The sequence below is a fragment of the Leptosomus discolor genome, chromosome Z (assembly GCF_034619465.1).
Source record: "Leptosomus discolor isolate bLepDis1 chromosome Z, bLepDis1.hap2, whole genome shotgun sequence".
Lineage (NCBI taxonomy): Eukaryota > Metazoa > Chordata > Aves > Leptosomiformes > Leptosomidae > Leptosomus > Leptosomus discolor.
In genome coordinates this window covers 83,829,276-83,844,250 of record NC_141419.1, presented here as the reverse complement: position 1 = coordinate 83,844,250, position 14,975 = coordinate 83,829,276, and the positions used below count along the sequence as shown (strand labels likewise).

General features: G+C 46.3%; 2 protein-coding genes across 4 annotated transcripts in view; one reads left to right on the top strand and one right to left on the bottom strand.

Annotated features, from left to right (window-relative positions):
• FAM219A (family with sequence similarity 219 member A) overlaps positions 1–2,051 on the bottom strand; it is a 100,929-nt gene extending 98,878 nt beyond the window's left edge. For all 3 annotated transcript variants that reach the window (XM_086479894.1, XM_086479895.1, XM_086479896.1), the window contains exon 1: positions 1,992–2,051. In XM_086479894.1, coding sequence (XP_086336020.1) covers positions 1,992–2,051 — 60 coding nt within the window. The remainder of the gene's footprint in view (positions 1–1,991) is intronic.
• A 535-nt stretch (positions 2,052–2,586) lies between these two features.
• DNAI1 (dynein axonemal intermediate chain 1) overlaps positions 2,587–14,975 on the top strand; it is a 149,234-nt gene continuing 136,845 nt past the window's right edge. The window contains exon 1 of the mRNA XM_086480183.1: positions 2,587–2,619. Within this exon, the coding sequence (XP_086336309.1) occupies positions 2,587–2,619 (33 nt within the window). The remainder of the gene's footprint in view (positions 2,620–14,975) is intronic.

Below are 14,975 nucleotides of genomic sequence, written 5' to 3'. Positions count from 1 at the left end.
CTATGCTCACTGCCCTCAACAACACGAATAAAGACAGCCAGTCTTGCCACATCTGTTGCTTCTGCTTGATAAAAAACACACACGAGCAGGGTTCGATAAAAACACACACAAGTCCACATCAGCCTGAATCAACAGTTTTCTTGCCCACCACAAAGGTTAGAAGCTAAAGAACCAAACAACAACAAAAACAAAGCTAAAAGTATTTTCAAAATCTGTCAACACTCCAACCATAAGAGAAGTGTTTTTCTTGCCACTGAGGGGGAATTAGAGTCTGTAGACCTTCACAGAGACTCTTTCTGTTCACGAGACAATTATTCTCAACTTTTTAGAAACACTAGCTGCAACAAGAAACTGAGGATTGGTACAACAACTCTAAATACAGTTTGATATACTGGAAATTTCAGCAGTATCTTCAGTGCTAACAAGAACTTGCTGTCAAAAGGATCTGTGCAAGTATTTCATTAAAGTTCTTTCCACTTCTCTAAACGTTTCCTATCCCCATCTCATGCAATCAAATGCTGAGATGGAATTTGCTTACTCCACGTGCCAGAGAGAATCAACATCTTGAGCGAGTCAGCCCATTATCCAGCTTTCACTTTAATGCCAAGGTGAACCATACTTCAACAGGTCCCAGGTTACACATAAAAACACACCTTCAAGCAGAGTGAGGCAGTCAGGAGTAAGGGAAGAGGAACACAGGAGGGAACCTCTCCCAGAAAAGGACACATTCATGTGTTCTGCAGCATGCACCTGGGGCACAACACGTACAGAAGCAAGCCTGTAGCAGCAAAGCAAAGCAGCTACATGCTCATAAGAAGCCTTGGACTACCTGGTGATGATCTAGCATCTCCCATAGCTGGCAGCCCCCTGGCCTAAGTGTGATTTCATAAGCTACCAAAAGCCCAGGACCACTCTACCTGCCCACTTCTGCAACCACAGAGTCCCACAAGCCTGTATATCTCCTTTGCAAGGATTCCCCAGGGTCCCATGTAGTAGTGTAACCATTACGCCAACCTCTTCAGAGATCATTAACTGAGTACAATTGTATCTATGAAGTGAAAAAACAGCCCGATATGAAAAACACGTGCCCTGTCAGGGGGAAGGGTGGAGGGACAAACTCTCACAGATTGCTTTTTTTATGTAAAGAATTTTACGTGAGCAAAACTAATTTGACAGAGATGTTTCTCTGCAAAACACCTGGACTTCTCACACAATGAGCGTCTAACAGCAGCTTTGCACCGAGAGCAACGGCTATAAAACCAGCCAGAGAAGGGGTCCTGTAGCTTGACACCCACCCCGTGCAGCCATGCCGCCCCTGGGGAGCACTGCTCCCCGCAGCTCCCGCACCGGGCCGCGCACAAACACCGCCCAATTCTTCCCCCAGATCTCACGTGGTTCGTAAAAATCGACTAAAACCCCACCAGTTCTCGGCGCCTCCAGCTGCCCTGGCTGTCCGTCCATCCCTGGCCGGGCTCCCTCACGTCTCACCGCCGCTTCCCACCCCTCCCCGGGGCACTCCCGTGCCCGACGCTGGAGATCACCGGCCGAAGCGGCGGGAAACACCCGCCCCAAGCGCCAGCCAGGCCGGGATGCTCCGGGCTGCCGCTGCGCTGGGAGAAGCGACGCTTCCACCGAGGCAGGAGCGGAGCCGCTGCCGCCCGCCCTCCCCGCGGGCGGCTTCTGCCGTTGCTACCGATGGATACCGGGGGAGGATGAGGAGGGCAGGACGGAAGGGCCGGGTGGGCAACCGAAAGCACGGGCGCCCCAACATGACACAGCAGCCGCCGCTGGGCACGGCCCCGGAGCCCGGCGGGGATGGCGGCGGGGGCGCGGAGGGGACGGCGGTTACATAACGGTCCCGGAGCGCGGGCCCGACCTCAGCGCCGCCGCCGCCGCCGCACCGCCACCCGTCCACCCCGCTCCGCTCTCGGACCCCCGGTAAGGCAGCAGCGGCGGCTGCCGGGGACAGCGCGGCCCCGCCCGCCCCTCACCAGCGGCTGCATCTCGGCGCGCACGGCGGGCACCTGGAACCGGTCTATCTCCTCCATCATGGTGGCGGCGGGCCTGGGGCGCGGCGGCCGGGCGGGAGGGAGGAAAGGCGGGCGAGCGCGGGGCGGCTCCTCAGGCGCCGAGGGACGACAACGCCGCCGCCCGCCGCGGCTGCTGCCTCATCGCCGCCGCTCGCCGCCGAGGTGACTCAGCCGCGCCGCTTCCGGGTCCGGCGGCCACCGCCCCGCCCCTCACTTGCATATTCATCAAAGAGGCGTGACCACGGCCAAGAATCCCGGGGCCCGGATGCTGGGTTGCCCGCGGCCCCCGCCTTGCCGTCCCTGGGATGTACCATTCCCTCCCTCGGGGAGGGGGGGAGGGGGGGAGGGGGGGGGGCGGGGAGCGGGGGCATTTCAGGTGGGAAGAGGCGGGGGGAAGATAGCCAGGGCCGACGGCGCTCTGCGGCCGGATTGGCTGCGCGCCCGCCCGGCGCCTAGCGACGGTTACCGCTGTCAACTTCCGGCCGCCCGTCGGCCGGGAGGGCGCGGGGCTGCCGTTAGGAGCGGCCGGTGGCGGGGAGCCGCTGCGGCAGCTGCCATGTCGGCCAAGGCGGGCGACAGGCGCCGGCAGGTAAGGGCTTGCCCCGAGCGGGCATCGTAGCAGGGCGTATCCCGTGGGACAGCGCCGTGGTAACGTCACCCCCAGCGACGTGGCGTAAAGCCCCCCCCCCCCTCCCCCCCCCCCGCCCCCGAATGGCGTCACTGCAGTGCTTCGTGCAGTGGGAGGTGGCGGTTCAGCCGAGGGAACGTCGCTCTGCAGCCCCGCTGTGGCCTTGCCGCCCCGCTGTGGCTCTGCCGCCCTCAGCTCCTGCTCTGAGTGGGTGCCACAGTGGCACCGGTGTGACACCAGGCCCACAATGACATCATCGTTCCCAGAGCCACCACACGTTACATCACCATGTGTAGCCCAGCTCGTTTCCCTCGTGGGTGCCCCCCAGCTGTAACTCCGCAGGGCTGGGTGAGAGGCCGGGGCTCGGCACAGCCCCTCTTGGCACTGCTTACTGCGTGGTTACGTCGTGTTGCATCACTCTGTCCCTGTACTGAGGTATGTCATCACCCTGCCAGTGACACCCAGCGTGTTCTGTGGCATTTCTATGCCAGACAGACCAGCATCTCCCAAAGCTACAGCACCCCACACTGTGTCACTGTACTGTTGCAACCCCGAGAGACTACAAAGTCCCCAGACATCATTGTCATGCCATTTCATCACTGTTACAGCATCTGACACTTCCCTTCCAGGGCAGGTTTTAATGCACTTGAGGTGTCCCAAGCCTGCCAGTGAATCTTTAAGGGACACCGAGCAGACAGGTTAAAATCACTGTTTTTTAAAATATTTTTAAAAATTCTCTCAGTTATACTAGTTGTCATTTTTGTCACTTTCCTTTTGTTTTACTATTTGGTTTTCTCTCAGTTCAGACAATGAAGTGAGGTCATCTGCTAACTTTCATGGCCCTAACCCTACCCTGGGGGCAGCAGTGCGGGTGGATGTGTCTGTGAGACACTGCTGTCCACCTTCAGGCCCTGCATGGGCATGTCTGTGTGCATCACATCCCAGGAGGAAGGGCTCAGTCACATTTGTTCCTGGATCTCACCTACTATGGGACTATCAAAGTGTTTGATTTAAAAGCAGAAGGTGACCTGGCTGATAAAAGCTTTTTATAATAGGTTTAAGTCAATACCAATGGATTTGATCTCTGGGGTGGGGGGAAGAAGGTGGCCAAGAAGTGACTAAGAACAATCAGCTTGCTTCCTCAGTCCAGAACACGTGCCAGAAAGCCATAACCAATCAAGAAGAGTCAAAGGAAAAAAGGAGGGACCAACGTGATGGTCCAAAGCCATAAGGTGGTAGCTGAGATGCCTGGGCAATCCCCAGTGGTCTGTGAGGGGTTCTGGACAGCAGAAGTTCTTTCAATGAGGGAACAGCAACCCTTGCTGATCTGATCCCCATATTATCCAAGGGTGCTTCATCTCACTGGTGGTTTATCCACGCCACAGCTGTGTAAACTGGACAGACCTATCTGACTTCTGAAGCCTGAGCTAATAAACCCCACTGTGAGCTGAGGCCAGAGTCCAATCACGTCCCCCTGCTCCTGCAGCTGAGGGTTGGAGCCTGAAAACCAGAAGTACTGAAACGGTTCCTCCTGGTCCCTGAGATCTCTGGGAGTCATCTGGGTGTTTCTGCACATGTGGTAGGAGGGCTTGTGGGCTTTGGTGTAGGCAAGAGTAAGAGAGAGGATCACTGTGACGTTCTAATCCTCTGCTAAGAAGTACTAGTAATTATCAAGTTACAAAGGGCTTTATAAAGTTTGCAAAGGGCGCAAATTCAGAACCAAAACCCACATCCAGTCCTAGATAATGAAGAGGTTTATGCTAAAATTCTAAACCCCATTAATGATAATAGTGATGCAAACTAAACTTGGGATGAAATGCTTGCTCTGAATATCAGTTCCTTTTATTTTAGAATTTCCACATAAATATTTTCAATCCTTTTCAGTAGCCACTATCTAAAATATTCTGAAACAGAGAGGCTTTGATTCACATGTTTTTTGAAAAACTTAATTAATGTGCTGTAAAGGCATTCATTTTATTTTAAAGCTCTTGAAACATCATAAACTGTTTAAACTCTTAGGATTTTTGGCTTTTCACGTAACTTTCATTACAATAACTTAAAAGACAATAATTTTAACTTGTGCTGTATTGCTTTTCCTACATTTGGCTTCAGCTTGTTAAATCTGATGGGTCATTCATGTCCTAGAATATTCTTGCAATGGAGGAGTTGCATGGTTGGCTAGCTGATTCTGGAGTCCCCAGGCTCTTGACTCGTTTTCCCTCACTCAAAATACAGCCCACTTCTCAGTGGCTTTGGGAGTCTGGGGAGTGGATGATTGTGCCTTTGCACTGCTCACTGCCCAGTCAAGGCCTGATGATTGGTATTTACTGAGCCCTGATGGCCACTATAAAATTAATTGGTGAGTCAAGGTCTAGATCCCAGTTCTTGGCAAGAAAATCTCCTTTGAAAACAAATGATTAAGCTCCTGCAGTTCTCTCTTGTACACGTTCCTCCTCTCTGCCAGTGTTTGTAGTAAGGCAGGAAACAAGCCTGCTACTTGCTCGTGAAGATTTTTTTTTTCTGCTGAGCATCATTTCCCTAGGCTTTCCATCCTTGTCCCTTTCATTGCTTATTCTCCTCTAGCACTATGCTTTTTGTCACCTGTCCCTGTGCTTTTCATTCCTCTGTTTCCTAGATGTTGCTTTGTTCTGCTCTGCCTCCTAGGTTTTTCATTGCTGACAGCTTTCCCTTTGAAAATTTTCTTCCTGAGATTGTTCTCAAAGCTGAGATAGTTACCTGAACACTATTAGGTCCTTCTCTTTTACCGGGTGTCACTACCAGCCCCTCCTCTGCTTTCATTGCTGTGTGTTCTTCAAGTGCTTTGTGATGAATTCTTCTTTTTTTCCCCTTCCAGGTGGTGGTTGCCTGCCCTTCTACTGTGCATGTTTTGTATGTGCCTTCTCCTCTAACATCAGTTTTTCGCTTTATTTCACTCTTTTTCTTTATCTGGGTGACTTCAGCCTCCAGTTCAATCTGCAGCCACCTGATCTCTTTTTGTTTTTTTCCTTGAAAAAAGTCTCCTGTATTCCTGAGTGAAAACATGTCAAAGTCCATTTGACAATCAGAGGTAAAGGCTGAGGCCTTCTAGATGAATCATTTGACCTGAGACTTAAGTAGAAGCATCTTTAGGCTCGTGTATGTTTGTGTACATTAATAAGAAATGTGTTTTAATGTTCAAAGTCTTAAAACAATTGGGTATGTCTGGATCTTTCTGTTCCCAATGCAGCTTAGTAAACAGTAATATGTAAGCATGCACTGTACTTCAGTAGCATGCTTCCTTTCAGGTCTGAAATGTGTTATGCACAATTGAGCTCCACAGCATCTTGGGAAGATGTAGAATTACGGAAAGCCAACATCCCTGCATCACACTGTAGGGAATGGAAGAATTAGGTTCTCAGCTCACCTGAAAATGAGGTATTGAGTATGACAAACAGCGCACTCAGAAGTGTAGCATTCTTTAAAAACCTGTGTGGCATGTGCACAGACATGCAGAAAGTTGTTAATAGGGCAGGGAACAGCACCCCAATAACCTGCTGTCAGTCCCGTGCGTAGTCCTGGGTGATGAGAGAAAGCAACCAAACATTTTGAGAGTGTTATTTTAAATATGGTTATCAGGTGTGCTGTTGGAGGCGTGGGGTCCAGATTTCCATGTATTTGCATTGTGGCTCAAGGAAAAGCCTGGTGTAAGCAGTGGCGTGCACCCTGTGCTGCTATGTACCTCTGTGGCTGAGCCCACCCCAAGGAGAAGCAAGATTTGGTTATAGTTTCTTAACTGGCATTGCATCCCCTTCTTTGCATTTACAGAGTGCAAAACTAGACTGGTTGGTCTTACCACTTAAGGTCAACCCCACTGGCAGCAACAAGCCACTTATGCAGTGTCAAGAAAGTGTTTGAATTTGGAGAGCGAGGCATTTCCTGTTACACTTGACTTGTGGTCTTGCACCCACTGACATGTAAGCAGCTTCTTTGCTGTTCAGCAAGTTGTGGAAGAGAAACAAAGAGACCTTCTTCCTAAACACAGTCAACAATCAGACATATTTTACTTCTTTTGCCCCCAAAGGTTTTTAAGGAGCTTACCCATTCTTAAACATGTGTTAAACCATCCACGGATTACAAAATAAACACTCAATTTAGTGTCTCTCGGAAAACAGATTATAAAATGTATTGGCAAATAGCTCTTAAATTGGCATCCCTAGTGTGTGTAAATGGATGTCTGCTGCAGGGCAGGCTAGAAGTCACTTTGCTTCCTTTGACTTTGATTCCATTCTGTGCTTCTCTGTTCCTCTTGCCAAGCAGTGGCTTACTGTGGGGTTTGCTAATATTCAAAGCAAGAATAAAAAGCTAGCAGGAAATTGTTAAATGCTTTTACAGAAATGTCAGGCTTAGCTCTTAGAATGTCTCTCCCTCTTCCCTTTAGAATCCAACAAGCAGCTTCATTCTTTACTTTTTTTTCAGACTACATGTTAACTTCTGTGTGGTGCTCCAGAGGAAGTGGGAATGATAATGTCTGCTCAGGAAGGTGCAGTAAACTTAGCAGGAGCATTCTGTGGTTGCGATTGTCTTATGATGACAGCTAGCATGGGGAGCAGAAAGGATGCCGGAATGTCTCTTTAATGATCTTAAAAATAAATAGTCTGAGTTTGTCATTGCCTTGATGAGTGTTTCATTAATCTATAATCGATTTTCAGCCCTTGGAAAATTTCCTTAATATGAACTGACAGTTAGCTTTGCAGAGTAATCAACCTACATCATCCCTGCCTCTGAGTTTTCTGGTATTTTAGTCTGGGTCTGCAAATCCAGATCTATTCAGCCCACCGGATGCTTTAAGCATTGGGAGAAATTTCACATTACTCAAAGAGTTACTGTATAGTGGTATGTCTGGCTCCTCACCATGCAGTAACTCGTTGTGAGAGCTAGTCTGGAAGGGCCAGTTTAATCTGACAGTGTAGGAGTAGGATGTGCCACCCAGCAAAGGCTATAGTGAGGAACCTCATCCTGGATGTCAGGACAGCACGTGTGGTAGCATCATTGCATCTCCTACTTGATTAGTCAGGGCAGGCCTTGGATCTGAATGTGAGAGATGGACACATTTTTTCCTGAAGGATTTCTGCGGTCACCAATTCAGGATTCAGCCTGGTTCTTAAGTGAACACTTGCTCTTGAGAGTAAGTCTCTGCTTCCTAGGACACCAAGTTGATTTATTTACTATCAGCATTGCCACGGACAAGTCAGAGGTTTTCTGCAGCGGAGGATGAAATAGTTGAAAATAGTAGGGCTGTAGAAAACAGCTGTTAAAAAAGAACCAGGCATGGTTGTTCCAGGACTTGGAAAAGTCTTCAGAGCTTTTCCTGTTCTGTCAAGAAGGCAGGTACTGATAGTCCTGTCTATTTTGTATAAATTCAGTTAACGAGTCTCAGATCAGCAATTAGTGGCTGTCACATCGCCAACAAAAACAGAGAGTGATAATTACTGTGCTAGAATAGGCAAGAAGGACAAGACTTGAATGGAGGGTTGAATATGATCCTTTGTTTTCCTCATTGCAGGGCAAGCTGGAAACATGTTACTAGGGCATTGAGGGCAAAACTTCCACTAGACATTGCATCTCTTTGATGCTTACCCTCCCATTACATGTTTCTTGGATGCAGAGATGATAGCTCTTATGAAATGCCAGCCTGATAGTGCTTTCCTCATTTACAGCAATGTCCTTTGGAAAGAAGCCAGTAGTTTCTTCTTATTTTAGTTTTCCTGGTTTACAACTCAAAAAAATATTTAGAGGAATTTCATTTGGAGATAACCCAAACATCCTACCTAAAAATATAATCAGAAATGCTTGTTGATAGGTCAGCAACAGGAAACTTTCCTTGATTTTGCAGCTATTTGCACCTCTTGATGGTTTCTCTGCCTTAGAGGGAGCTGTGGTAAAGGAAAATTAAATGGCATATAAAGCATCACTTTTCAGCTGTTTCCCCTCTTCATTTGTATCATCCTGTTGGATTACTGTATCTTTGCTGTAGTCAATTGTCGATTTGTCTTGCAGCACAGTTAATGCCTGGCCCAGGGAGGAATTTCTAGGCGCTGCTATCGTAAACATATCCTGGGAGAAAGGTCCAGAAAAGAACAGTGACTTGAGTTTTCGATATCCTTAATTTAAGTATCCTTAATGACTGTTATGGGCTCCTAATATCTTTTCACTGTGGGAACTATGGTAATCTGTTCATTTATTTAATGTAAAAGATGATCATCAGAGTAAAACGCGTTTAGCATGCATAAATTCTCACTCTGGCATTTTTCGCTGTAGCGGTGGAGCACCTCCCAGGGTGGTCAGAGTTATGGCAGTGGCCTGGAGGTGAGAAACTCCTTGTAACTCCTTGATGCCTCCTACTCATTCCTTAGTTCCCTAGCAAAAATGTCTTTTTTTTTCTGATATAAATTTCTCATAATTATTCACACTCCTCTTCTTGTTAATTATTAGGAAGATTTAGGAAGACTGTTGATTTTTTCTGTAGCGAGACCATCTTCAGTTTACATAGAATTTTCTAAAATATAACTGTTTGGACTGAAATGTTCTTTGCTGGGTGTCTGACTTAGACTATGCATAAAAAAAAAAAAAAGACTGTAGATGCTGAACAATATAAGCCAAAATACTGGTAGCAACTTATTGTCTGAACTCTGTTCATGCCTGTATGCCTGGGAGAGCTTAAGTGAGGCAGGGAACCTACAAAAAACAAAGTGTGTGATTATGGAATTAAGCTGTGTATCATAATGCCTCTGCCCAATGCGATGAATTGCACGTTGCCCCAGCAACCTTAATTCTTGCGTTTTCTGACTTCTGAATGTTTCTTTTTGAGATGCTAATAATAGCCTGCTAACTTACAATTTCTTTTTTCTGTAGTTAATTATGTAACAGCAAAAATGTGCTTGAAATTTAGAGATGTGTATGAAGGCCAGTCCTTGTTGCGACCATCTTGCTAGTGAATATACAATCATGTTGTTCACTGTTACAGTTCACTTTGTATTGCGGGTGTGTTTGTGACCTCTTCCCTATTGTACAAAAACTATCTGATGCAGAACAAGAAATAACTGTCAGAGCAAAAGGATTACATCTTAAATAATAGTTTGTGGATAAAACATTCATACGGTAAAAAGAATGAGGAAGCCATGGCCGTCATTCTGAACCACGGTGGCAGGACACCAACCACCTGGGTGCTATTGAGGACTCTTTACAGCTAATGTGGTAGAGAGGAATTTTAAGGAAAAGTATGAAAGAGGACAGTGTGATGGCTTTTGAAAGACTTACAGGGAGCAGGATCTTGCAAAAGAAAGAGCAAAAGGACAAAGTGCAGGTACACCAATAAAGAGGAATGTCAGAACCACCTTTTTCAGCAAGTGGCAGAGCAGTAGGTTTTGTGCTATTATCTGAATTAGGAGGCGATGTAAAAGATTTTGTATTCTTGACTGAGCCATGTTTGCTCCCCACCTTGCTTCTTGTAATGGTTTTAAACAGATTTACTAGTTTTGATGGTTGTTGCCTAGTGCTAATATTGCCAAAATACCAGTATCTTATCTCATCTCATCTCTTCATGTTTGTGTCACCTTCCAGCTGGATTCCAACAGTTTTAGATACTTTGGAATGAACCTTCCCCAGCATAGGCTGTGGTAGCACATCCCCACATTGCAGCCTGAAGGCTGCCTTCTGCTTTTTATACTGACTTCTGTAGAGTATTGAGTCAAGTAGAGTTGCAGTCTTTACCTTCACTGGCCAGAGTCCAGAATATCGAGCAAGTAAGATCCTCAGCTTTTGTTGTGGTTGAAGCTGTGAGGGATGGTTTGTCAAGGCAGGAGATGAAAGTTTTGCTGAAGGACTGTGGAATGAGCTAAGGACCAACACCTTCCTAGACTCTACTACCACCTGCCAGACAAACCTATGCCCACCTGCTCCAGGTATGGCTGTCCTGTCTCTGTGGAGCACGTATGGAAGAAAGCCCATGGCCTACATTGGTCAGTGCATGCTGGCTTCCCTCTTCAGGTTTAGCACATGTTTGGAGTGGGCTAACTGTGTCTGTACTATGCAGCACTTGGCCAAGGATCTGTGTGACAGCCAAGTAGCTCTAAGGTGTAACTACAGGTTGGAGGGGGCAATTGGAGTTTTTTTAGTTCAAAATACCAGAGATAATTAATGCAATTTTATAACTGTCCTTCCAGTCATGTTCTTGCTCCTTGCTGTGGGGAACTACTTCGCTTATTTCCCAGGGAGCCCCAAAGCAAGCTGCCACAGTCAGGGAGTGAGGTCTGTCAGTAAAGTGGGAATGAGGCAAATGGAGAAGGGTGGTAAATCCCACCAGTGGATTCAATGAGACCCCTCCTTTGAACACCCTTTTCCAGTTGTACACAACTGGGTGTAGTAGTCTCAGCTACCCTTTGATAACAGGTAAAAACACGTGTGGGATCAAAGTTAAGATTTTCAGAGCCTGGTTCTTTTTTAAAATAGTCTGTAAACTTTGTTACACACAAAATCTTATTTATGGGCAAAGAGGAGGCACACCTTATATATATAAAGCTAAAAATTTAATGTTAGTGTGACTGAAATCTTAGTCTAAACAGTATCATCAGTCCAGATGTAATTATTACAGAAAATAAGAAGTACTTCTATGCAAAAAAAAAAAAAAAACCCAAACCAAAACAAAAAACCCCTCATTAATAATGCAGTTAAAATTGTATACAAGCTTCTCGGCTTCTACCTCTTTTCTGGTACTGTGCTCATTATTCTTCTGGTCCTCTGTGTTGGCGGTTTCATTTTGCTGTCGTTGATGCGGATGTTACGGCAAGCTGTCAGCATCTGGGGTCCCTTGCTGGGAAGGATAAGATGTCCATGTTGATAGTTTCTTCTTCACTCTAGGAACCACTTGGAATTTCTTTGATGTGTTAGCTAACACACTTTCACACGTTTCTCTTTCTTCATTGGTCTGGTGTTCCACATTACACCTAATGTTACTGTATATCTGACCAAGAAGGACATTGAGGTGCTGGAGCGTGTCCAGAGAAGGGCAACGAAGCTGGTGAAGGGTCTGGAGAACAGGTCTTATGAGGAGCGGCTGAGGGACCTGGGGTTGTTTAGTCTGGAGAAGAGGAGGCTGAGGGGAGACCTTATCACTCTCTACAGCTACCTGAAAGGAGGTTGTAGTGAGGTGGGTGTTGGTCTCTTCTCCCAAGTAACAAGCGATAGAACAAGGGGAAATGGCCTCAAGTTGTTCCAGGGAGGTTTAGATTGGACATTAGGAAAAATTTCTCTACCGGATGGAACAGGCTGCCCAGGGAAGTGGTGGAGTCACCATCCCTGGAGGTCTTCAAAAAGCGTGTTGATGTAGCACTTGTGGACATGGTTTAGTGGGCATGGTGTATTAGGTCAATGGTTGAACTTGGTGATCTTAGAGGTCTATTCCAACCTAACGATTCTATGATTCTATATGATGCTTTTTAAGTGTGCTAGATACTATTATTTTGTTTTCTTTGTTAACCCTAAACACAGCTTTGTCCAGCTCCCCTGTCTGCAGATCTGCATTTCCCTTAAATGGCCAGTGGTGAGATTCTTGCAGCTGCGGGGTCTCCGATGTCAAGCCTGTGCCCCATCTCTTACCTGCCTGTACTCCTCTATGACACATCCTGGGTCTCCTCTGGGTCTCTCTGTCATACCAGGCCTGTACTGTATCATCAGGTTACCGTCATAAAACCGTGATGGTACTGTACAAAGACAAAAGAAATAAAGCAAATTAGCCATAGGCCCCTGATTGATTAGAAAAATTACTCACACTCTACCCTACAAACCCTTTATGGTGTGGGGAGCAGGGCGGTGTTTGTGCTGCTTCCTTCCAGTGCACTCTAACTCCAGCTTTTCTGCAGTGTCACTTTTGGATTTTAATAGAGTTGCAGATATTTATTCACAGGTGGCTCTTTAGATTATGTTAATTGAAATCTGTGCAACTGCCAAAACCAATTACCCTCAGACTGCCTTGTCAATGTCTTTGCTGCTGGATAAATGCTCTTATAGACTCATTTACAAAGGGTAATAGTGAGTAGGGTGTGTTTCATTTTTAAAATTGAGAGTTTGATTTTGGCTGAATCTGAATAAAATTCTACTCTGAAAATGTTTTAACTTTTTTTTGTTTAAATCATGTCTAATTCACATGTAGAATTGTCCTTGTAGAATAGGATGCTCTGTTGCCCATAGCCAAGCAGTTCACATGGGGCAGACAGGCCAGCTGTGTAGTCCAGCCGTCTCACTAACAGTTGTGATGCTGGGGCTCCTAGGCTCTCTGCTCTGCTCTACTACCAGCCCACTGTGGGATTATAAAGGAAATGTCATAACTCTTTATTTTCTGCATTTGAGTCACAGTGATTTGTATTTCAAAGTAAAGCACATTTTCTAAGCATAGAAATGTATCGGTCTGCTCATTTTCCATTGCTTTTAATAATAAAAATTATCCCTGACGCCTTGTTAGTAACAGCAGTTTTATGTGGCTTAGCTTCACAAAGAGAAACAACACTGAAAGTCACAGCCTCACATCTCTGCTACAGTTTGTTCTCCTCTGAAAATATTTCTCTTCTGAATTCTTATTGTCAAGTCTTAATAAGTGTCCTGGTTTTGCTGAGATAGTATCTTAGGGTAGCCGTGGCAGGCAGGCCGTTGGCAGTTTCAAGCTGGCCAGGTGCTTAGGAGGGGCAAAAGCCAGGGCAGCTGACCCAACTTGGCTAACGGGGGTATCCCATACCATAAACATCATGCTCGTTATAGAAGGGGAAGTTTGCTGAGGACAGGGGGCTTCTCCTCTTCCTGCTTCTCTTCTGTCTTCTCCCTACTCCTGAGGACTGTGCTGCTGTTGATTGTGAGCACTGCACGCTTGTTGGACTGAGTATGACTTGGTGTGGTTTTTGTTGGCATTAGTACTGTTCCATTAAATTTGTTGTCACTTTGACCCAGTTCCCCTTCTCAGCTGGGGAGGAGTCACTGGGTGATAGAGCAACTGCTACGGTTTAGCCTCGAGTACGGGCTAAATGTGGGCATGAGTAATGGGGCTTTAGCCATAGGATGAGGAGTAATGGCTTTAAACCGAAAGAGATTTAGATTAGATATTAGGAAGAAATTCTTCATGGCGAGGGTGGTGAGGCACTGGAAGCTGTTGCCCAGAGAAGCTGTGGCTGCCCCCTCCCTGGCAGTGTTCAAGGCCAGGCTGGATGGGGCCTGGAGCAACCTGGTCTAGTGGAAGGTATCCCTGCCCATGGCAGGGGGGTTGGACCTAGATGATCTTTAAGGTCCTTTCCAACCCAAATCTTTCTATGATTCTGATTTAGGAACAAGGCTTGGGGATACTGGGTCAAAGTCATTATGGCTGCTTAATTGTTTGGTACATAGGAAACAGATGGTAGAAGTAAACATTTAATTTTCATAATGAATATGAGGAGTCTAGGAATCTCTGTAGAGACTTGTGCTCCTTAAGGTGTCTGTAAGAGATATGGAAAAGGGGATGAACAACAGATAATGTGATAAAGTTGGGCTTTCCACTAGAAGAACTAGGAAAACCAGATGAAAGCAGCAAGTGGCAGACTGAAAAATTGAGCAGCAGTTCTTTCCGTTAATATGTAGTTGTACATCGGAGTCCTTGCTGTGGAAGTTGTGCATGCTAAAAATGCTCATGGATTCCAAAATGACTGAATAAATTTGCAGAGAAAAAGGTTCACTGATAAGAAATAGAAAGGATAGCATTTCTGGGTCAAGTCCCTGTGGCAAGCTGAGAGGGCATCCTAGAGAAAGCTCCGTAGAGATCTGCTTTTAAAGACTGTTGGAGATACTTGGCTAGGTGGGCCTTCTGTCTGAGCTGGAAGGCATACTCTAATGTTCTTCTAAAGAAAATCGATAAATCCATGGGAGCTTGCTCCCTCCCCTCACCCTTTCTTTTCCTTCCCTCTTCTCTAGTATCCCCTTCTTTCCTGTCACAAAGTCAAACACTTTTTCCAAGTAACTCCTCTGCTTTTCTCATCCATCCCATCCGATGTTATCTGGGATCCATCCTGAAGCTGTTCTTGCCAAGGTTTCTAATGTTGTCTCCTGTGTTTGATTATCAGCTCTCTCTCCTTCTGTCTTCTGGGTTCTTGGTCCTGTCACTTGTTTAATGTAGACATACAAGCTTTGGAGAAAATAGCATTAACTTTTTGACTGTTAGCCTTGTGATAATGTTTTTACTGTGGGGCAAATAAATGCTTAGAATACCCTTATTTAAGCTACCATTCTTTAGTTTAGCTCCATTGGCATGGATGGAAGCAGGA